Raw genomic sequence first — 25,811 nt, forward strand, 5'->3', positions numbered from 1 at the left:
ACAATAGAGAGATCATTTTGATTTCAGTATTTCAGTTCATGTAGGCCACCACAAGGACAATTATCATCGAGACCCTGACTACGTCAAGTAAAAGTCTAATCTTGAAAAAGCACAGAGCTAAACAATTATTTCTCCCTTTTCACGATTCAAGTTCAAGGTCTAGCTATTATCTCGATCAAGCTCGAAACTGACCTCTCCATCGTCCACTACTTCGACCCACATCACGTCTTCCTTTTAGTTTTCATCTTCGTTCATTCTTCCCGTCTACTTATCCCACTTTACATCTTTCTGCCTGTCACTCCGTGACTGGAGTACAACATATCTTGAAATGAGTAACATTCTGGAAACGCTTGATATTATTTGAAACTCTCATAATTTCGTCTATCTAACTAACTACATGGCTTACCGAACCCAAAGGTTCATCACCGAATTAACCAAAGCCCTCCACCGAACCCTGTCCTGGACCAACAAAATCTAGTCTCCTTCAACTCCTATCTCCAATAGATCCCGCCTGACATTATCCTCCCATCTACGTCTACGTCTCCCCCAAAATGTTGACAATCAGCAAAGGCTCCATAAAATAACAATTTTTCTAGCTATAGACAAGACTGTCAAGCAGAAAGGTCTGAAAAGTGATGCTTAAGAAAATATTTTGACTTGAAAATGATTAAAAAAGCGATTAATTTAGATCCTAAACAAAGAACTGAAACAGCATTATATATGTCAAAATACTGAAGAAAAATCATGTAATTCGAATATATATATAGGGCTTTCAGCCATTTTGTTGAAACGTCTATTCTGTGTCACAAGTACTATTATTATTCCGCTCCGAATATAAAATTGTTAGCCCGTGCAGTGCGCTTCAACAACGCGTAAAATATAAATTCAGGTAAGAACTCGGCCCAGGGACCCCACGTGGCAGCCTCCGTTGGAACTTTACCTAAGCACTGACAAAAGCACGTTGGTATGCGCAAAACATTTCACAAAGATCTTCAATGTTTTTTTAACGTGTGCTGAAACATGGTGATTCCATCTTTCTGCAGGTTCAATGGTTGATACTGAATGTCGTACAAACGATGGTTCTTGAAGTAGATGAACAAATGTGAAAGAAGGAAACGGACCGCGCAGACAAGGAATGCGGGGGAATGACGAAAACAAAACAGAATGTAAGAAGCCGATGCCTGCGGGATATCAGATCGTCTACAACAGTTCAATTATCTACCACTACTAGCGCTGAATGGGGATGGATCACAGCGAAATATATAAAAAAGAAAAAAAAAAGAGAATCTTAATAAAAGAAACGAAAGTAAACGCCATGATAGTGTACCGTTATTTTTCGACACAATGATGCGCGTTCTACGTTCTACAGCGCGTATGAAAGGAAGACTTTGGCAATGGCAGATCCCACCAGTGCTGTTCCGTTCGTCGCTAAATAACAGCAGGTAAGTTTCACTTTTATGCAATCTGCGGACAGACGCAGAGAAATACACTCCTGTCTGGAGTACATATGACTTCTTCGGTATTTTGCATACCTCTTCCTGTCATAATGGGGCACGTACAAACCGGATGGACCGCTGTAGATCTGGTCCTAGTAAACACCACAGCGAATGAGGTCCTTAAATCAAACTATTCCTGACGAAGTTTCGAGACTTTAACAAGCTTCGATGTTTCTGTGACAAGAAGAGATTTTAAGACAACCCATCGACTTCAGTTTTACGTAAATCTTTTTCCATCCAGAAGAATTAATTTTGCTCTACAATTTTTTTAGTCTAGATCCCCCGAATACAAAATTTAATCAAAATTCATTCGGTAGTTACGCAGATAAATCATATGGATGACGTAATTTTTAAATCGGCCCTTCATCATATATTATAATTACTTTAGAATCAAGGACAAAATGAGGGGGACAAGAAGCACGTATATGAAAAATGCATACAAAATTTTGATTCGGAAATCCGAAGGACGAGATCACTCGGAAGACCTATGTTCAGATGGCAGGATAATATTAAAAGAGACTTTAAGTCTTGGGTTTTTCGGGGTAGAACGCTCAGGGCAAATTCCGCTTGTTTGTTTGTTAACAGGCAAGCGAAGAATTTACTGACTATTATAGCAGAGTGACTATTAGCTTCTGAAGGCCTTTGCTATGTCCCATGACTCGTCCAAGCACATCACCTTGCTTTCCCCTCTCACCGCCAACCACATATCATCATTTTGGTTCGCTGTTTTTATACACTTTGCCTTCATTTCAGTAACTGTACTTTCCCTACATGGAGTATGATTTTATAGAGAGGAACAAATGCCTTCTATGAGGGCCAATAACCCCTACCACGTAAAATAATTTCTTCTACTTGACAACAGAGCACGTGTGAGTCGATTTCTGCGTTTCCTACAGGTGCAGTATGTTTCTGAAGCCATCGAGATACAAATCACTACAGAAGGGATACACAAAATACGGCCAGAGCGGAATCCATTACGGTCCCTTATACCGTTAAAGATACAGTGCGTTCACTGATAACGTTGATCTCAACTGTCACTTCCCGGTTCCTGGCTGGAACTGCATGAATCACAGCCAAGCGCTCACAAGGTTACCCCGTAACGAGCAAAGCCTCACTCCATAATAGCAATAAAATCAATTTGCCTATGTTACAGCAGTTCCTGCCGAGAGCCGGAAAGTTACAGTTGCGTTGAACTTAGTCAGCTAACTCACTTAATTATTAATAATATGAAATGCTTACAATTATTTCTTCCCCATAGATAATCTAGGATATAAATATTATAATCAGATATAGAAATTCATAATAATTCCGACTTTATCATAAATGAAAAGTTTTAGTGTCTCGACACGTGTTTATGTTTTCAGTTACTTACAACTGGGTACCAAAAAATGGGGGGGGGGGGGTCAGTGCAGATTCGGACTGAGAAAACTAGCAACGCTACTTTTAAGTCTTCTGATAAGCCTACCTGTACCTAAAAAATAAATTGTCAGTAAGGAATAATTTAGATATAGATTATTAAATTAATTGTTTTTAACTGTTCTTGGGTCCGCAGTGGCCGAGCGGTCTGAGGCGTGGGCCTTGTGTCGCTTGGTCGCTGGGACCGTGGGTTCGAATCCCACTCAAGCCATGGATGATTGCCTGTGTTGTGTTGTCCTTGCGACGGGCCGATCCCTCGTCCAAGGAGTCCTACCGAATATCTATAGATCAAGCCAATGAAAAGTTGGGAGCCGCAGTGCTCAGGCACTTGAAGAACGGGTCGTCAAAGTAAGTACAGTTTACAGATCCGGAGAAAATCCCTGCTAGGAATTCGATATACGCGCATGCGTAAGATTTCGCGGTGAGTGACGACCGATCCTAAAAGCATTCGTTCCACAACCACTGAACGAACAACAGACGACAGGCTTTCATGTGTTTTAATGGGTACAGCTTTAAGATTACCTTACAGTGGCACAGTGATTTAATCTATAATATTATCGCAACACCCGCAGAACACATTAGAGGTGCACTCACTACACGCTACTCTTAACTGCTTGATGTTTTCAGTCTGTGTGCAGTAGTGTAAAACTCTGACGTATCACACTTCCCACCAATAGCAGCCCTCTAGTCCAGCTGATAGTAAACATTCCCCCCGCACCACACCAGAAACGACTTCCCCTTGCAGGGTTTTTCTCGTCATCTGTGGACAGTAAGTAAGTAGTTAATTGTTCTAGAGATGTTTTCCGCCCTGCAAATTAGCCACTTGCGGCCTGCCCTCGGGAAGTTCCATTTGTCCACCCCTGCTCTGCAGACGTTTGCTACAGTCGTACAACAAAGATCTTCAGTGAATGGTAGAAAGAAATCCATTTCTTTCACCAGGACTGTTTCTGTGGTTTGGAGGTAGGAATTACAGGGAGGCTATCAACTTGCCACTCACCTTCACGTACGGACATTAAACAACAGATGGAAGGTACGTACATGGACGGATGGAAGGATAGATTTTTGCAGACAAAATATTAGTGTTAGACAAAGAGATAGTGGTTGATTTTTCTGGCTGGAATGAGGAAAAAAAACAGAATACACTCAGTAGCGACAGAATGTGTCCGACGCAGATTTGATATAAGGGCTCCCAGATACGAAGCACTGAGCACAAATGTTTCGGGTAACGCGTAGAAACTCTTGTCCTTACGATGGTAATTCCCTGCGCCACGGAATGCGGGCGAAACAGCACTGGATCTTCGCCAGCCATTCGCTTTTAGACAGCGCCAAAATGCAAATGAGGGCCATATTAGTACTGTACTGTAAATTGCAAATTGTAAATTACAGGTCAATGGGATATAGTCTTCGGCAAGAGGGACAGGGGAACGACCACAGTTCTTAAAGACTACTCAACTGCAGGTAAAAGACACCAAGGACAATAGTCGGTAGTATTCAAAGGCAAGAAAGTGTCTTTGTCTTCTTTTGCTGGTTTCCTAACAGATTGGTTAGGTGTAAAAGTGGCTCATGTGCAGTGCGGCAGGCAACTCGGGACTGAAATACGAGTGCCGCTTTCCAAAATTACTTCAATTATTAAAAAATATATCTTACGTTCAGTTTATAAACATAGTGCGATGAGGAACAAAGCAATGAAGATGGCTGTCTTCTGGGTTGTCGCGCCGTGTAGTCTGGTAGAAGTTATCGACGTTTCAGAGGTGTATGCTGCCTCCGTAATAACGGTACACTTTGAAACGTCTGTAAACGGCGCTACAACCCAGAACACAGCCATCTTCATATTAGCCCCCCCCCCCCGAATAGGAAGAGTCTCACCCCTACATCTCCACTTTACGCTTACACCTCAGTTGCGCCTGTTAACATCCTAGAACCAACCGTAGAAACAGCGAGCGACATGTTACAATTTTGCAGGTAACGATCCTCAGTGACGAGTGCTTGGGGCAGGTAATGAGGTAGACGAAGTATATAAAGAAAGCATTTTGTGCCGCGATGGGAACCAATCCGCAGGGCTCCCCTCCTACCTTCGTTTGTCTTAGAACCAAATGTCATCACGGTGGGACATGAAATGAGCCGAGAGGAATTAATTTTCGTCACGCAAACCTGGCGGAACGCGGGAGAGGGAGGCGGCGGATGGTTACAACTAGCTAAACTACTCCCAGTGATCACTTCCAGAACTCAATTCACAGCGGCGCTGCGAGTTTGTCCGGAACCATTTACGGAGTACCTGAGGCAACACGAGATGGAAACAGCGTTCCCACTCCTGGATCGGTAGCGGAACTTTCACGATTAGAAACACGGAGTACAGTCGCGATCCACACCGTATGATTGGCCAAACAACCGGCAACTGACAGACTCAGAACGAGTAGAACTCGACTTCAAACTCGTCATGCATCTAATATCACTTACTTGTAGTTGGACTCAGTTTACAAGAAACAGCCTGGCAGTAATACACTTCCTGGGAGCTGTATTCTTCTCTAAACGCTACTTTTAAGTAACAGATATTTGTCCTTCGGTCCACTGTTTTCAGTTTCTCCGTCTCTGATACTATTTCCAGGCAACACTAAAACAGTTTGTTTCGTTGCCTGGACACCGTTTAATGTATGAAGCCTTATTGCGTGGCGCCGAGGCAGTATATGATCAAATACTGATCAACGGAAGTACGTGTTAATAAGATTATGGTATTTGTAAGTAAATTCAAAAATTCAGCATGACTATTAAAAAGACTTGGGCGAAAAACACACGCTTTGTGGTAAACATTGCGTGTATATGCTTCACCACGTCTTGTACAGCCTCAACAGTCCGTATATTCTTACCGTTGATGTCCTCCGCGTTGCAGAGAATGGTTAAGTGGTTGTGTTGCCCTTAGCAGACTGCACGCACGCACCGGAGAAAAAATATGTAAAACTTGTGACAGCAACTTACCTGAAACAGAAACAAATATATAAGAGCTGAGGATGAATTTTGATGCTGGAGGGTTGGTGGTGGTGGTGGTGGTGGTGGTGGTGGGGGGTGTCAGGTACGCGTCAGACCTGGGTGTCATGCTTCCAAGAATAGATGGATGGAATGAATATCAGTTTCTACAGACGTCCTGCAGTACATCTGTGAGGCTGCTTAGCAGTGCAGCAATGTCTGGATTCGTATTCCACCATATACGAGGGTCGCTCATTAAGTAATGCCCCACATTTTTTTCCTCAGAACATATTTATTCAAGATGGCTCAAATTTAGTGACAATATAAATCAATGTTTCCTTTACACATACTATTTTTCCACATAGTCCCCATCAACTTGTACGGTTTTACGCCAGCGTGGAACAAGTGCATGCATGCCTTGCCGGTACCAGCTCTTGTCCTGTGCACGTAGCCATGTCCTCACTGCTTGAATCACGCTCTCGTCATCTTCAAATCTTGTTCCGCGGATAGCATCTTTAAGTGGCCCAAAGAGATGGAAGTCGGAGGGTGCCAGATCTGGACTGTAGGGTGGATGGGGTAGCACCGTCCAACCCAATTTGGTGATTTCTTCCCGGGTTCTCAGACTTGTGTGAGGGCGTGCATTGTCGTGCAGGAGCAAAATTTCTGCTGGATGCTTGTGAGGCCGAACTCGTCGAAAACGCTTCTTGAGGGTTTTCAGGGTCCTGATGTACGCGTCTGAATTGATGGTCGCACCTCTTGGCATCACATCCACAAGAATGACCCCATCACTGTCCCAAAAGACAGTCATCATGACTTTTCCGGCGGAGGGAGTTGTCTTGAATTTCTTCTTTCTCGGTGATTGAGGATGATGCCACTCCATTGACTGCCTTTTTGTCTCTGGCTCAAAGTGGTGTATCCAGGTTTCGTCACCTGTAATGATCCGGGACAGAAAGACCTCTCCCTCAGCATCAAAACGCTCCAACAATTCAGAAGAAATCGTTTTCCTTTGAATCCTGTGGTCTGCTGTGAGACTTCGTGGAACCCATCTTGCGCACACCTTCGAATATGCGAGAGCCTGGATAATTGCAATCACACTTCCATTGCTGACTGAAAGCTGTTGGGCCAATTGTCGAGTTGTGATGCGCCGATCCTCACGAATAATGGCATCCGCGCGGTTCAACATGTCTGGAGTGGTGGCTGTGGCAGGACGCCCAGAGCGCGGCAGATCACGGAGCTCGGTTTCTTCACTTCCTGAAGCTTTAACTCTCTTAGCCCAGCGACCAACGGTGCTCCTATCGACTGCACAGCTTCCATACACAGCACACAAACGTTTATGAATGTTCACCACCGTTTCTTTTTCAGCAACAAGGAATTCAATTACAGCTCGTTGCTTGTAACGAGAGTCGTTCACAGACGCCATTTTAACAATTCACTACAGCTCCGCTATCGGTTGGAATCATTTGAAACTCCGTACACGAACGCGGGAAACATCAAATCTCAAGCATGTAAAAGTACACTTTTCTATCTTCATTATTGGCTGAGAAAAAAAATGTGGGGCATTACTTAATGAGCGACCCTCGTACATTTTGGGCAGACTGTTAGCACGAAACAGTATAGCAAAAATCAAAAACTGGCCATCCTCATGGTGCATGTTCTCAGTTTGGCAGCAGATAAATATATTCCCTGACATAAAATCCGAAATTTAAAAAATAAACAGATCAGTTAAACCGATCATAATCCATTTATTTAAACTCCATTTTAATATTTTTTCGTGTGGCCTGGTGCCTTAAAGTTATCCATCAGAATGTTTGCGAATTCCGTGTCCACCCAGAAAGGTGCTCGGATCATCAATTAGCTACCAGAGAGTAAAACTGATCACATCTAGTGCCGAGGTTAAAGTTTATATCCAGCTAACATCTCGAAAAGACGATAACAAACCAAAATTACGTTAACGAGAAATTTACACGCAGGCCAAATTCGTGAAATATTTGCTACCATGCAGTTTGGAATCTTTTGTCTACCCATCTGTTATAATAAATTATAAAAATATATGCAAATATAATTTTACCTGTTGTTTGTATGAGTGTGAAACTTGGTGTCTCAAGTCAAAGAAATGACACAGACTGAGGGTGTTTGAGAACAGGGTCCTAAGAAGAATATTTCGATCTGAGAAGGATGAAGTCCAGCAGGGTGGAAAACACTGCATGTGAGGACGAGAAAGCTTACAAAATTGTGGTTGGCAAGTCTGAAGAAAAGAAACCACTAGGCAGTTGTACACAATACTGAACGGACTTCATGGAAATCGCCTTGAAAAGTGTACACTGGGTTCATCTGGTCCAACACAGGGACCAGTAGGAGGCCCTTGTGAAAATGGTAATACCTTTTGATTCCATAAAGTACAGATTATCTTACTCTATAAGCGACTATCAGCTTCTCAAGAACGGTCTCTCCATGAAATCATCACACTAACTAACTTGATGACTTACCGATCCCGAAGGTTCATCACCGAATTAACCAAAGCCCTCCACCGGACCCTGTCCTGGGCCAACAAAATCCAGTCTCCTTCAACTCCTATCTCCCATAGATCCCGCCTGAGATTATCCTCCCATCTACGTCTAGGTCTCCCTAGAGGTCTCTTCCCCTCAGACTTCCCAACCAATACCCGGTGCACATCTCTTGTCGCATCCATGCGCGCTACATGTCCCGCCCATCTCATTCTTCTCGACTTAATCACCCTGACAATATTGGCGGAGGAGTACAATTTTTTTAAGTTCGTCATTATGCAGTTTTCTACATGTCCCATCGTCTTCTCTCCTAGGCACAAATATCCTCCTCAACACCCCATTCTCAAACACCTGCAATCTGTGTTCCTCCCTCAAAGTGAGAGACCTTGTTTCAATCATCACACTAATAACAGCAAGAAATGACCTCACCAAACATCGAACTACATTTCTCTTAATTCAGTGTCATTACGGCTTCATAACTTCGTCAACTTTAAAATAGAATATGTAAATAAAGACGCGATGAGCAATTGTCATATGAATTGGCACTTGTACTGTGCAGTCGTGCTCAGCACATCAGACATGCACTGTGTGTTGACACCCAGCAGAACAAGCAGTAGGCACGCGGACTACAAGCGTTCACAAACAACGATCACGGGTGACAGGTCCCTGGCATTAAACAAGCCACGAATCGCATTCAGCAGCTAGCACACAGTAATGATTATTAATTCACAGGTTCTTTAACGACGCTATGCCATCGGTAGACGTTTATTCCGACTACGTGATGTAAAATGAAATAGACAGAGAAGGAAGCGCTGTATTGATCATTTGACTGAAGAGAATGAATGAGGTTTCTGACTTTGTTTTCGTATTAATTTGTGCAGGAAAGGAATGTCTGTGTCATGGCACGTGAGGACTCGGAGGTCATCTTCACAGATTTCACAGGCGGACAAGTAAAACAAGATAAAGGCAGTTTTATTTAAATTTGTGGATAAAGAGTCAGTTCCTTCCTCGAAAAGGAAACACAAGGCACTTTGTAAAGTGTTTATTTATGCAAAGCTTAAGGACACGTGCAAGTGGCTGCCTTTTGTTCAAACCAAAACCCACAGTCTATGTAAACACTTTCTTTGGAAATTCGAAGTGAAGAGTAAATTTGCATATTGCCTCTCCTCATTGCTTTATTATGGCGTTCTTTGCGTGAACTCTTCCTGGCACGTTTCGCAACGTGAATAGGCAACACATAGTCATGCACAGTTCAGCGGGTTGCACAAACGAATTCTTGCAGGCGGACGAAAACGGATCAGCGTGGAAGGCGATGTTATTAGCCCGCCTACACTTTACACTCGGGTCAGTGTTCACACAGAACCACTAAGGACTGGTTCACAACCACGTACTGTACTATCCGCGCTGCCAAATTCAAACAAATGGAAGGAAATTTATATAAATTGCTGCACAAACCTGTTCAAAAAATTCGTAGTATTTGGGAATTATTTTCTAAATGCCATGCCATTCAGCATGAAGACGAAAGCAGAATGTTTGTCAGAAGCGTTAACATCCTAATTAAATCGCATACGAACTTCATTCCTCGAGAGGTTCTAACATTTTTCTGAGCTCTTTGCTCTCAAACACATAATTTACGCAGATCTCTCAGCACCAGGAAGCGTTGCACAACCATACAAAACAATTTGTTAAAAATTACAGCAGTTTTCGAGCTGAATACGAACCATTTTCACAATTTATTCTTGTACGTTCATCATGTAACATTAACACTTTCCTGTATTTGTAGGCAGACTTAAGCTCTTTACTGGCTTGTAATGTATTTGCGATTACATTATTGAAAAAACAAATAGCCCCTCAGTAAATTCTCCGCGTTTATCGAACCGTAGGCTCATTACCGTGTACACAAACGCTTACAGCGAGATGTATGATTTGAGGTTTTCACAGCGGTGAGTATGAAGATTTCTGTCTTCTGGGTTGTTGCGCCGTGTAGTATGGTAGATGTTTACCAACGTTTCAGAGGTCATACTGCATCCGTCATCAGGGCGATTCATGACCTCAGAAACGTTGGTAAACATCTACAATACTACACGGCGCAACAACACAGAAGACAGGAATCTTCTTACAGCGAGATAGCTGCAACCTCCCATCACATATCGCGTAGACTTAACCCGACTTAAGGACTTGTCACGCTGCCAGAATCTGGAGACGCTGACCCCAACAGCCTTGTCACTGCAGAGGAAAGCACGCACGCACAGCGGCGAGTAGAAACATGACACACGCATGAGATCACCACATGGTGCTTCTAGTATGGTAATAATAAGTTACCGTCAGTAACACGGATTAAGTTCTTGTCCTGATCTGGTTATAAATGTATCCTTCCATACTTCTGTCCGACGTCACTGGGATCTTTTACCCTCAATCTTCGTGATTAGGTTTTCAGGTACTGTTCCCAAGTGTTATAGCCACTTCTTTGTTTTAATGTATTTTAACCCAGCAACTGTATTCAGTGAAACGCATTTCTACTGTCTTCAGTCTCACTGTTCTTTTATCAACAGTTAAAAGGTGCAGGATTTTCTTCAGAAAAAGCTGTTGCCGCGTGATGTTTTAATCCAATATTTAATAAAAATTACTCAAAAAAGCAATTTCAAATTTCATATGAAAATTTAGCACAAACGTGCCATACAATCTACATATACGAAACCCTTAGTGTATTTCAGAAACATCAGACGTGAAGGAGATGCGAAGTTTTAAGGATATATATGTCTCGCAATTTCTGACACAGATCAAACCTCATGGTAATCAACATGCACTGTCTCTGGGATGTGTAGCGTTTGAAATAAATCACGAGTCCTAAGTCCTTAGGACTTGGCCTTTTCAAGAAACAGGAATAAGAATTATTATTTTCTGTCCTTTTCATAAGGAAGATGTGAAAAATGGACTAAGAAACATGCCAGTTTATAAACCTTTTAACACTGAAGCTAGTCTATAAAATATTTAAAAATTCAGCCCGTACCTTGAAGAGAACACCACACTTCACCATTACAAATGCCGTTACAGCGACGTAATTAGCGCTGGTATCTGCCTACAAGTCCACATGGCGTCAGAACCCAGGACAGCTTCGAAAACTTCACCAAAACTACATTCTTCACGTAACTTTCGGTGTTGACCATAATACTAAATTTAATCGAAATTCGTAGGACAGACGGGCTACCTCCCATTATGCACTCATTTAAGCACACCGCGAAAATAAATAGACCTGTCTTAGAATGTTACATTTAACGGCTAAGAAACAGTTCCTTGACTTGGTTTTTCTTGCGAAAGACCTGGCAAATTAAGCTAATTTTCTACGCAAGTGCAAGTTGCTTTTTAATGTTGACTTCGGAGGCGGAGTTGCTGTATTCAAAACGATGCTCAGTGGACCAGATGCGGCCGTGAAACATCTCGCTGTGTCAGAATTCCACTATTAATTTTGCTGTCACTGGAAATAAGCTCCCGATTTTGTATCTGACCTTCCAGTCGACACCACAGATTCTTAATAATTACGTTCACGATAAACTTCCGTTACTAGTCCGGTGGCCCCGCAGAGTGGAATGTTCAGTCCACATAGAAACCTTTTTATCTCAGAAAACTAGTCTATGTATCATACTCATTTCAAGCTATCAGCTGTTCAGAAGGCACAGCATCGCATCAATCCCTTCCGCTTAGATCTTTGGAAGATAAAGGAGTCAAGTCTCTTTTAACACGGAATATGAAATTTCACGTTCTAACAGAGGTGACGCTTCGGATCAAGGTTTCTACGTTGTGGCATTGTGGCTCTGTGTATACTGGTAGGTGGATAATGACGTTTCTGAGGAACCTTCTGCCTCCATCTGCATTTTATGGGCGCTCTTTGAAGTTTCCTTTGTCCACCCTCCCTATATCTCATACCCGTATCAGACCTATATTTACTACCCTAACTATTGAGGCCACAAGTTCCTCCATCTACAGTAACACACGACGTCACAACCCAAAGACCACAAGCCATAGAACTGAACCTCAAAAAACGTACAGCCCTACTGGCTCTCGGTTCACATAACGACGCTGAGATTTTACTGCGTCGCGTAGTATGACAGCGGCACATCACGTGACCAATTTCAGGTTCACAAAGACGCCTATCTGTAGTTACCAGCTTAACCAATGCGAGTCCGGAAGGTGTCCCAGCCCACAGTTTGAGAACCTCATATTACTGTCTTCACTGCGGGCAACCAACCATACACACGTGCGCAAGTGATGACTCCTAACGGTATGCAACACTCGTAACTAATGACAACAGCTGCGTTTTACTTCAGTTGCTCCGTAAAGCTTCTGAGTAAGGGGTCAGATGCGGTCGTGCGTTCTCAGACCCTCACGGGACAGTCTGAGCGCACCTAACGTCAGCTACTGCAACACCGTTCGATTTTCGCCCAAAGCAGGATACCTTGAGAAAACCTTGCGATTGTACGCTAAAACAAGCCAGGACCCCTTTCATGTCCAGACCCTGCATAACCTTTATACCAGAGACAGCGTTGTTAAATAAACTAAGAACTTCCCTTAAGTCAACATGACGTGAGGAGACGACGTTGTTTGGTTGCAAAGACACGTGAAGGCCACCGAAGGTATGAAGCGTCACGCATTCTTAACCTCGAAGTGCAGAAGAACATAAGAGTAATATCAGAGCTTATCATAGGAAAATTCTGTTGGAACTTCAGAAGTAAACAAAAACCCAGAAAATGCTAGCAGTGAAGTTAATTTCTTTCACGTGAGATGACAACGACGTGTATAATAGTAATATATCTTTTCGTGTGAAAGTTTTTACCCCACTGGGATCCCGAACTGCATACAAAGAGCCTGCTACGTGCCTGTATGGTAACGTCAAAACTTCAGCTCTCCTCCACCCTATGGTCAGACTAGTAAAACGGCCACATTTAAGACATATTTCACCCAAGTTTCGTTCGAATGCCACGCGTCAGTATAAACACAAATTTAAAAACGTAAGCATGCATCCTACAAACCGATAACACGAATATTCAGTGACGCGCTTCTGACCGGAAGTCACGTGGCTGTCATCATATGCATGCCAATTCTTCTTTGTTGTCACCAGAGCTGAAATGCCCATGGAACGCGAAGGCCTGTAGGACGCTCCCTCTGTAGCGGCGTACATTGCATGTCTCATTACGATTTTCGATTAAATTTGGTTTACATATGGCGAATTTAATTTCGGTCCACCTAACACGCACATAAATTTAACTTCTCGGAAATTTCACTGCTGATAGCCAGATCCTATCGTAAAATTAATCACAAAGGTACTATTACAATTAGTTTCATAAAGTGAGTGTCCTTGAATATCTGTTGACAAGACAAGCAAGAAAGGATCCCACAGAAGCAAAACTTGTTTCAGGAACTGAAATAACCAACCAAGTTTGAGCGTTTGATTACTTTGATGAGGTACGTTCAACAGTCGTAATTAAGACGCAAACGCAGTGGGCATTGACCTTGAAATAGTTACTACACTACTGGCCTGCTCTTAACAGAATCATGTTAAAAAAATCCGTATGCTGATACACTAATGAAACGCAGAACTGCGCTCGCTTCGAGCCCGGAGAGACCTCGCTCCGCGGATGACATCGGAGGGTCGCATCTGCCACGCTTTCTCTTACGGGCTGGACGATCGGAATTCCTCTTCGCCACTGCGTCCAGCCCCGTTCAGCCTTCTATTCAACGGGTACCGAGAACTTATTTCACAGAAAAGGCGATGATAACACAGCGGGTTAAAAGCTTCCGTGTCCTCACAATCCCGCAGGGTCGTCATCGTAGTCACGAAAGCCTGCCAATGGGTCGTATACAGTGCTACTTCCATTCAGTTAACGTTTTAACACAATCATTTTCTGTAACATCCATTTTAATATTATCTTCTGACATGTCAAGGTCTACCAAGTGGTTCCATCTCTCAGGGTACTAAAATTGTACATTTTTCATCCAGTGAGTGTGGCGCACACGCCCGTGAAGATAATTTTTTCTGATTAAACTAAGAACCCGACTGTTCTGAAATGTTTTGGAGTATTTAATGCTTAGTTTGGTGATAAGTGAAACACATCAGCTACAAACTTGGACTTCGTTTCAAGTCAATCGTAAGTGTGTTTACATACGGTGACGGTCGGAATTTCTTTCGATAACGTCATTAAACAGCAAAGTGTGAAAGCGATTTCAGAAAAGCACACGTCATGATATATTCTCGCAACTTCTTGCTGTTAACTGAGATTAATTTGCTCGCCCGTTAATATGACTGAAATCTCCGTTACTTTCGACTCAGAATTTTATTTTGCTTGTCTGGAGGCGGTCATTCAACCATTGTCCAGGACGACGATTACAATAATGGAGCGGAACGAAACGGACCGCGGCGAACAGCAATTTGCTCGCCCGTACGGTGCGAGACGCGCCACAAAACTTGCGTTCACGAGATATCCGGTTCGAATCTTGGCCGTGGCAATGGTTACTCTACTTGAGTCTTGAACAATTTTGCCGGGATTTTATACTGAAAAAGGCACTTCCGTTCCCTTCGATACCCTTACCATCCTCCCATCTCAGCTGGCGCTATATAATCTCTGCAGATAAAACAGCATAGTTAAACAACCGATGAATCAGTAATCATCAGCTGCAGTTTCAAATTTAAAGGCAGTGACAGTGAATTTCAGGGCCCATTCCTTACTCCACAAGCGAAATGTTAGTTTCCATTATCAAAAATGCTGTCAGGGGCCACCTGGCCTTTGTAATTCTCAATTCAATGTCATTTTAGAACCAACATGGCGGTCACGTCAATTCATGAAGCTGCAACTTAAAAATATTTACGTAACTTTCTTCGAGTATTTCTTCCACAATGTATGATAACAACATGGCGGTAGTGCGAATAATAATGGCCTATTTAGCTTCGAGATTAATCGCGATGATTAATGAAACATATCAGCTAAGAATGTTGTTTGGTACGAAGATAAATTACATAATTTCCCCACAAATTCTGTGCCAAACTTCTTTCCTGTGATAGAAATTACAAATAAGGTTACGGAACGAATTCTATACACCATATCAAATAACTTTGATGATCTCAAGGAGGTGAAGATGTCGGTTTTCTGGGTTATAGAAGATTTCTGTACGCCCAGAAACAAAACAGCAAGTCGAACCTTCGGTTCCTGCCAACCTCTCCTCTTGAGGTCACTGTTACATCACCCATCTCAGCCGAAGTGCTCACATTCTAAGAGGCGGGCGGCACCCAGCGTGTCTGCCTCTTGCATAGGGAAATGCGAAGTGGGATGGTCACTCTATTCATTTTGTAATGTGGCCAGCCTATAATTGTTATCAAATAACTAGCACGTTACATAAATTTGCAAACGAAAGTAAAGAGTTCTCGTGAGACTATATTCTGCGATCTGAACGCTGAGACATGCCAGCCTCCGAGACATAATTGCCACCTATCCGTTATTTGCTGAAGTGCATAAAATGAACGCATAATGGAAAGACCGCATCGGATTTTGATTGTGCAAATTTGGTACTGGGAGTCTGTACTCAGAGTCTCGTGAGATGGAGGCGAGGCGCTGGTAACCACTACACGTCCACAACCCATACCGTACAGAGGGCTGGCTGGCTGCTTGGAAAACGTCAATCAGATTCATGTCTGCCAGTCTAACACGTAGGTCTATTATGCACAAAGCTCAAATCGATCTTCTTTAAAGCGGTTTGTCATACAGAGCATGAAACATTCAGCTCACTAAGATACTGGTAAACACCCTTCATTTGAGACATTTTCCGACACGATGAAAAATGACGAAACACAAAGAAAGATTCTGGATTCATGAAATATGAATAGCTTACAATACAACTAAAATATAATGGGACAAACAATAATAAATTACGCACTTACAATATACTACTACTATTCTACTAGTCTATTTCCTTCTGCTTTGCCCATCAAAACCCTATACGCATTCCTCTTTTCTCCTATGCAGGCTACATGCCCTGCCCATCTCACTTTCCTTGACTTGATCATTCTAATTACATCTGACGAGGAGTACAACTTATGAAACTCCTCATTATGCAACTTTCTGTAACCTCCGAGTAATTTACCCCTCTTATGTCCAAATATTCTCCCTAGTACCCTGTCCTCAAACACCCTCAGTCTACGTTCCTCCCTTAGTGTCAGAGACAGAGGCAAAATTGTAGTTTCGCATATTTTAATATTTACGTTTTTAGACAGCAGACGAAAGGCCAAAAGGTTCTGAACTGAATGACAGTAAGCAATACCCGAAATTAACCTGCTCTTAATTTTCTCATGAATAAAATTTTGACTTGTTACTGTCGCTCCGAAATATCTGAACTTTGCTACATTTTCAAAGGATCTTTCGTTGAGATTTTGCCAGTAATGAGATATGAACAAATACTTAGTTTTCTGTGTATATGATTCTAGACCAACCTCCTTACTAGCATTAATTAGAAGAAGACTGGAGACCCGCTGAAAATCTTCGTCACCTGATAATATTGCAATGATAACAAGGATAATGAAATGCAGAGTACAGCGTTTGTCATGGGCGAGATGACAGATGCATACACAATTTTAGTTGAAAGCCCTGGAGGTAAAGATACAATTTGGGGGGAGGGGCATTATTAAGATGGCCGTCACAGTGGCCTCTTGGTCGCTGGGACCGTGGATTCGAATCCCACTCAAGCCATAGATGTTTGTCCGCGTTTTTCTGTGTTGTGCTGTCCTGTGTACAGGTACAGGCCTTGCGACGGGCCGATCCCTCGTCCAAGGAGTCCTACCGAATGTCTATAGATGAGAACCAACGAAAAGTTGGGACCCGCAGATGCTCAGACACTGAAGAACGGGTCGTATAAAATAAATAAAGAAATAGGATATGAGGGTGTGATTCATGTGGCTCAAGACATGATCCAATGACAGGGTCTTGTGGGCACGGTTATGAAACCCTCGGGTTCCATGAAACGTGGGGAATGTCTTGATCATCACAGTGAGTTATCTCATGGAGAAAGGCCATAAAATGAGAATGAGCTATCTTCCCATCAACCTGCTGTAATGGTCAGGGGTCGTCCTCTAGTATTAAATACCACGTCACAGCTTATGTAATGGCTACAGATTTCTACTAGTTTTCTACACACTATTTTATCGTACGTGTCTGGAAATCCTAAAGGTCTTTCATATTCAGTAACCAAACACGTTTTGAATGTACCTGTGAGAAGCTTGCTTTTACATAACATAAACCAGCCTCCACCACCCCCTTGTAATCCACCTCCGAGCAATTACTACTCTACTACTGTAAATGAAGTCTGCATACTGTGAGGGTAACACTGCAGGTTTCTGGGTGTATTTCAATTGGTCCAATAAACTCAACTAAAAATAAAGCTCAAAATCAAACAATCTTAAAAAAATATCTCTTCTTATATTTTTATCGTAGTGATGGGGTGCGAATATGTCTGTGAAAGTGGACTTCTATTGGGCCCTTTGTCCATATCCCAAATAATATATAATCAGCGGTGGAATGATACCAACAGGAGGTAACCGAATAACTCGGTAAAATAGCTGTCAGAGCGCTACTTTGTCCAACACGAATCCCACCTAGACTAAATCCGGGCCTTCGCGGTGAGAAGCCGGTAACTAGCAGCTTGAGGCATGGCACGATCGTCTCGCATCGTATGACATGACATGACATACAGATATCGTGTGGACTTTATTATTTATGAATTACAAGTAAAAATAATACATGACTACAAGCGGTAAAATATCTGCACTGTTCCTGGCTTCTGTACCGCATGAATCTCCAACAGACGAACATAAAACATCGTTGAACGCGTCTGAGTACACTTGTCCTAAACATCCCGTGTACGAGATAAAGCTGCTTCGCTCTTGTCTTGGAAACAGTAACTTTGTAGCGTACAGCTTTATGACGAGCAGTCCACCACTACAAAAAAAACCCAGAGGAACTTACCTGACGCTCTCTTCTCGCGATACCTATCCATTACGTTAGTCGCAGAACCCCTGAATACCTGCAATATCACAACATCGCATTCTTCTCGAGTACACACCTTCTGGTTGCGAAAACGAGACGCGTGGTGAAATGTGTGTTGACACTACAGGAAGACAGAAAAGTCTTGTGACTACGGAGACGAGAAGGTGTTGCTGGCTCTCGAGGTACTGTCGGACACAAGGCAACCTTAAGCGCATACTTCCCGCATTACGAGACCCAAATGTTCACTGCGCTCCGCCACAAGCCAACGCATTCTATTTCTCAAATACCTATTTTAATATTATACCGTTACCCACATCAACTCACAATAAGTTTCTGGCCCCTTTTCACATGAGGTGCTGAGCAGGCTGCCCTAGTACGCGTGTTTTTATGGAACAGAAGTTTCCAAATTTTGTTGCTAACCCCTAGAAATGCTGCAGCCGTCCCTTCAGTGACGACAGCTGTTTAATGGTGTCTTACCCGTGGACTACAGATATGGAATAGCGCGATATAACAGAACAGTTGTAGCTTATATTTCCCTGAAGAAGAAAAACAGATAATTCGAAACGCTGTGATATTATAAGACTTTTAAAAACCTGCAACCTCCAAGAAACCTGAGGCCTATTTTAGTGCACCGTGGAGTCCGGCAAAGGTTTACCGGATTTAAGAGGTGCTTACTGCCTCCATCATCAGCACGAACACCCCTAAAATGTCGGTCAGTATCTACCAGACTACATGGCGCAACATCCCATGAGAACCTGAGATCTCGCCTACTCACGGTGTTAGAAAAGAAAACAAATATTGGTTCCGCGAATTGAATGAGCTTAGGTTACGCATCACTCATCGACAAATGGAAAGAGTTAATACACGCTGGATACTGTAGGTTATATGTAACACACCTTCTGTGCGCATGACGGGAGAACCTGTCCGATCCCTGCAGCGCAAGTCTCTCATATGTGTTCCTACTACGGCTTAAACAAACGTCATTCTGTGATTTCTCAACAAACTGCCTGAAGTTATAAAAAAAATACAGCGTTCGGCTTTCACAATTCTCTTGCAGCAGAACCCGAAGGTTCAACATAACCAGTACATCGGACACAATCCTTATTAAACAGTAGTTATTCAGAATTAGGAAGGCAGGGCTGAAGTATACAGATAGACGAGTTATTTACAAGCATCAGGTGGCCACAATAAAAGTGGAGAATCGAGAAAGACAAGCATTTATTAAAAATGGCGTAAGACAAGGATGCAGCCTATCACCCCTGCTGTTTAACTTGTATGAGAAAGCAATGAAGGAATTGAAGGAAAAGTTCGGGATAGGAATAAAGGTTCAAGGGGAAGAGGATGGCAATTTAATTATATTGCCCTTTTGGCTGAAAGGAAGGAAGATGCAGAGAAATTATTGAATGGTATGAATAGATTACTCAGTGAGCAATTCGGCTTAAGGATAAACAAAAGTAAGACAAAAGTTATGAGGAGAAATGAGAATAATGATCCATTAAATATCAAAATTGGGAAAGACATAGTAGAAGTGAAAGAATTTTGTTATTTAGGAAGCAAAATCACAAAATATGGATGAAGCAAGGAAGACATTAAAAGCAGATTAGCACAAGCAAAAAGAGCCTTCTTCAAAAAGAGAAGTCTACTAGTGTCAAACATTGACCTGGAATTAAGAAAGATTTTTCTGAAGTTTGGAGCACGGAAGCGAGGGGAGACAAAGATTGGAATATGTGGGCTGCAAAAAAATATGTGGAAATGAAGAGACTGGTGCAAGATAGGTGAAAATGGAGGACCGCATCAAACCAGTAGAAAGACTGACGACAAACAAACAAACATTCACTTCAATACAATTTTAATCGTACACGTGTTATAGTTCATCTGACTCAGGCATATCCAAAGTACAGTCAGCAGGTCGGATGCTGGCCGAAAATATCTTAATTTGCCCGATTCATTTTCCAGTTTTAATGCAAAAAGAGCCTGCGTTCCTTTAGTCAACTTTGCCCTGACATAAAACACTGACTTTACGTGTAAAAAGGGTGACAAAACCGCTCTAATTTATTCAGCTTTCACGAATCACGCCTTCTGGCCCCTTCCAATTGACAATTAGTTGATGAAATAGCCAGTGATTAGACTGTGGGCCGACCTCCTTAGGCGACGGATCTGTACCCACAGAAGACCTTGACCCGAGTGGGACGAGGTCCGGACCCACGAACTAATGCTGCCCCTAAAAGGTGTGTCCCGCGCTGTGGCTCGGCGTTGTCTTCAAAAGTGTTCAGTACTTCCGGCAACAAAAGATTATTCAACCCCACCGAAAAGTCTTCGGTTTGTTGCTTGTTCTTTCTCAGCTGGTATGCAGCCCAATCGATCATTCTGCATTATGAGTCCACCGCTGGGTTCGATCCTGACCAAGTTACGTCACGTGCACAGCTTCGTACCCTATTACCTGACATCCATTTTAATAGTATCCTTCCCAGTGCGGTTGGACGTAAGTATCCAAAATTGTATCTACCCTGGACGTTTTCCAATTAACATTTAACATAAATTTCTCATTTCCACGATGCGTGCTACATGTCCCACACGTCAAAACTCATCTTCCCTCAACTGCCATAATAATCCTAAGTGAAGAGAACAAATGGTAAATCTTCCCACCGCGTAATTTTCTCTAGTCATCCGTGTTTTCGGTTCCGAAGAATGAACTGTGTAATCCGCCATTGATGAAACACACATAATAAAGATCTACAGACGAGCGAGTTCGCTGTACTGTCAGATAGAAAAGACTGGGAAGGAAATGGTAGTGGCCTAATTTAAGGCACCAGAATGACTGAGAAAAATCACGAAAACGACATCAGTAGAGCCGGTCTCAGGGCCGACATTTGAACCCGAGATCTCCCGAATACGAAGCAGGTGTGACAGCCACTCACCACGACGTTCGGCGAATTAGGTGAATCATCAAAATGAGTAGCATTTCTAAAACTGTATGTCAGTGCATGTTGGGCCGTGCTGCTTCAGTGCTTTGGTAGAAATTCAGATCGAAAGTCTTAATAAACCCTTTGAAGCATCAAGCGCATCTAAATATTAATTAAAAATTCGGTTCTTTCTTCAAAGAAAACACAATGAGTCTCCACTGCCATTATCGACTACTTCATTCTATTATTTTTTTAATATTATTGTCAATATTTTTTCATGTTTACATATACATACGTACATTTTGAAATATTATCCCGTATTCTTAAACCCTACTCAATTTTAAAACTTAGTTTTGTTTCAAATCGTTCTACAATATAAACTTCAGCTCCGTGACCGCAAATGTACTGCAGGATCCCACTCGCAGCTCAAATGTCCTGCAACGTCGCCTGACACAATTACAGACTGAATGATGATCTACATCACGCTGAAATACTTCGCGCTGTAGCCATGTTGTTTTCTACATTTCTAAAAATATTACTACAGTTTATAATAAATGCACAATTTTCAAAGACCTTACAAAACTTGAGGATTCTTCATTAAACAGCGCTAGTGCTGCCCCCACCTCATAAGTTAGCAAATTTTGTCACTAGAGGCCGAGCGAGAAGAACTTGCGCAAAGGACTGATTTTGGTCGTGTGAGATGGACCCGCCCGAGGAACGCGCTAGAGGGGTGTCATCTTCAGTTGGTTTCTAGCTCTGGCTGTGTTTAGATCGGTGCATCACCACAGCTGAGGCTGTGCGACCCCCACTACTACTGAACTCCCCTCCCTCGGCTTACACATCACGCATTTAGGTGCCACCATTACTCGCGCGACCTCTACGGTTGGTGACGCAGTGTCTGACCGCACCGCATATTCACACACAGCCTCACAGAAAGCTACAAATTGATGTCTCGCATAATGAATGATAGAAGAATAGTTCTGCGTCATGACCGAGCCAAGCGTTAGGTTGCTTTCTCTGTTATGAACATTATGTCACTTTCACAAGTTTAGAGCGAACTGGGTCACGCCCCGAAGATGTTCATCTCAGACTGTCATTGTTTGAGTCGCCTCGCCCTGCTTGGTAACGCCCCGCGATCGGTCCTCAAAAACGGTGATTTCACAAAATAATAACACACCTTCACCGCTATAGGCTCTTTAAAATTCCAAGGCAGTACTGGTTTAAGAACACAATACAATAACACACTTACAAGAAAGGCTACGTTCGACGTACAGACAAAGGCAACTCACAGAACGAATAAGTCTGTCCCACAGATAGGCCGCAATGCTGTGTGGCCCTCAAAGTTTTGGTACAGCTAAAGGTAAAAAGGCAAAGATGTCCCTGGTACTTACGTAAGCTCCACGCCATGAAGACATAACGTGGCGTGGAGGTATAGCTCCACGCATTATAGACCTTGGCATTAGGTCCCGGACGCTTTATCTAAAGGAAAAATGATCCGTACCCATTGCATAGGAGACTGTGTGGGGCCCAGAGGTGGTCTGAGCGTTTTGGCGAAATAAAAATTACCCAGGAATCGAACTCTGGTCATCCATCTCGCCAGAGAAACTACAGGAACTGTCATGAACTATTACACCATTAGTTCACATTTCCCAATTTGCTCCTTATTCGTACTACATGTGCTGCCCACCGGGTAAAGTGTACAAATTGTTAAACTCTCTCACCTGTAATTTTCTTCAACACCCCCCCCCCCCCCCAAATAACTGTGATCCTGCTTTTACAGTATGCACAGAACTTGAAGAACGAGTTACTTCATTCTGGAACGGTGTGTACAGGCTTATACACACGAAGCAAAGAGCATATATTTGTATGCGCCAAGCACCAAATATCATGACACATACAAATGACGTAAATCAGATGATTAAAAAGTTATTAATATAGTGTTTTCTCATGAAGAATACTTGTATTCTTCAATTATGTTTAGGTTAATGTTACGTTTATCTTCCTCCCACTCAACTTTGTGTTTAAAAGGGCCGACGAAAACACACACACACACAAACCTACAAACTGTTTCCTTCTTTAAAGACTTACAAAAAGTTGTTCTTTTTTAGTATGAAGCCATAAGCGAAAACACATAAACCAACAATCTAAACTGTGTATATAAGGTTGTTTAGGCGAGCTTCGGCCTTAAGCACATCTGCTTCCCCATACGTCTTCGTGGCGTAGTGCACAAGAACAAGTTTAAGTCATTTAAATACACATGCAACGTCAAATAAAATTCAAGTAGTGAAAAGCGATGCACTCACCGGTAGGTCCAGCAGCGTCCCGAGGCCGTCCAGCGCGGCGCCGCGACGCAACCTGCACAGCTCGACAAACTCGTCATCTGTCGCGGTCTTGTCTCGCAGTAACCTGAACAGACAAGTCCAACTGCAACCAGCACATCACAAGAAAGACAAAACAGACTTACGCGTGTACTGTACTTCGTCAAACACACCAGCCTCGTGGAACAGAATCCATCTTGAAAAGCTGAAAATCTCTCAGCTTAGTCAAGAATTTCCCCTGCCCTTTCCGGAACTGATCATTTATTACAAAATCTGGTCACTGGACCCTATCCTGAGCTTGATGTATACAGTAGGTCTATGCAATTCAAAATAGGCCTATTATTTGATAAACATTTAAATATTAGTCTCCTACCCACGCCTGATTTCTTAAGTGGTCTGTTTCTTTCATATTTTATTAAAATATGTCTGTACTTTCATGCGTCGGTTTTGCAACGTTTCCAAAGGCATCCGAGGCACACTTGCATTGAATATGGTGTCTTATAGTATCGTCCAGACGTCTGGTGTCGCGACGCTCGGCGTTGGTTTTCCAAGCTAATTTCAAATGGCCTCCCGAGGTTATCCTGAGCGTTGGTTTTTGAATATCCTTTCTAGGCCACGTGAAATGTTGCCAATGGTAAATATGGCCATTAGCTACGTCGCCTGAACGAATGGCGTCGGTTTCTGATTGTAATCTCATTTAGCGTCTAGAGGCACCCATTTGTGAATATTGCGTCTTTTGGCCGTATACGGCGATAGGCTCAGAGACGTTCGACGCCGGTTTTGCCACGTCTTCCGGACCGTCCACAGGGTCACCAATGCTAATTTGGCGTCTCTTGTTAACGTAGTAAGATAAGCTTCGCGACGATTTGCCAGCATTGCGCCTTAAAACGTCACAGGAACATGTCCCCAGTATAATAAAGTAGGCCAATGTGTAAGGCGGCATTATTCATATAAATGTTTACCATGTGGACGTATCTATGCGGAGACTGGAGGATAGACATCAATGAGGGATGTAAATTCACAGTCTGGAGCATGTGTGAATTCAAGAGAGGAGTTGTCTTGTTTCGTAACACTACAGAAGGCTGTGAAAACCTCCGGAGGCTATGAGCAGTCACTCAGTTGCTTCTACTTTCTACGCCAGAACGACAAGTCGCCTCAGGACTACCTCGGCACGAAAAGGTTCAAAGTAGCGACAGCAGTGGCCTATCAACCGGGTACAGTTGCTTGTCCCAGTACTTTCTCCCAATTAACGTTAATAACACTGCACAGTGTGCTGTATGCACCTGGAAATTACAGTCGGTCTGCTAATGTATGGCCAGTACGCTGACCACACACCGTGCGTTGTTTCACAAACAATTCATTTTGTCCCTACCCAGTCACGGAGAAACAAGTCTGCCCGTCGCACAGAAACATTTCTGGATTTTGTTCCACGAAACTCGTTTGAAACACAGTAGCAGATTCGTTAGCCCACTTTTTAAACTACTGGTTCTGGAGTCTTTGTATACAGAGACACTAATTTCCCCCAAAACTATCGATATTTCCAGCTAAAATTTCGTTTTATATTCATAGATCTGAAAGCAAGGACGGACGAAATTTTCATTTCGACCGACAAATGTTTCGCCTGACGGATTCTTCTCGGGCTGCAAGCCGCGTAAGGTGGTTTAATGAAGAATACACCAGCGTTTCGAGAACCATCCTCGTCCTCAGGGTACTTGCAGCCCGAGAAGAATTAATTATACTAAGTCACCGTGAAAATGTTTCACCATCTAATATCCCACACAGCTGTAATATTAACGTCAAAGGATAAATCATACTGATGGTTTTAACAGCTCTGCCCGACAGCCTGAGGAACCTGATTTTATCAACGTTGATTACTAGCAGTTACGTTGAATGTTGGTCGTCCGCTCACCTCGTCATGTCCTTCCACTTTAGATTAAATCCCTGTGATTTCTAAACAACCCTTGATCAACTGCAGTGAATGAGATGTAACTGAAAGTTTATGAGAGATTTAATTATGTTTAAAACAGCTAAACAAGTAAAATCTCAAACCCTATGTAGCAGAGTACAGCTTGAGAAGTTCATCGCACGATCAGATTTTCAAGAAATTCTCCCACTTTCACGCACTGGACAGTATACCGAGGTAGTTGAAACCAGCCCACTCCCTATTTATAATTACTAACATCCATTT

The 25,811-nt window shown here is 42.8% G+C and overlaps 1 protein-coding gene across 3 annotated transcripts in view; it reads right to left on the reverse strand.

Annotated features, from left to right (window-relative positions):
- Positions 1-25,811, reverse strand: part of LOC110829738 (uncharacterized) — a 210,207-nt gene that overhangs the window by 108,546 nt on the left and 75,850 nt on the right. For all 3 annotated transcript variants that reach the window (XM_087344297.1, XM_087344295.1, XM_087344294.1), the window contains exon 6: positions 23,609-23,711. In XM_087344297.1, coding sequence (XP_087200423.1) covers positions 23,609-23,711 — 103 coding nt within the window. The remainder of the gene's footprint in view (positions 1-23,608; positions 23,712-25,811) is intronic.

This window comes from Zootermopsis nevadensis, unplaced genomic scaffold, assembly GCF_977971745.1.
Source record: "Zootermopsis nevadensis isolate Lab colony 2312 unplaced genomic scaffold, Znev_1.0 Znev_ptg000007l, whole genome shotgun sequence".
In the NCBI taxonomy this organism is placed as follows: Eukaryota; Metazoa; Arthropoda; class Insecta; order Blattodea; family Termopsidae; genus Zootermopsis; species Zootermopsis nevadensis.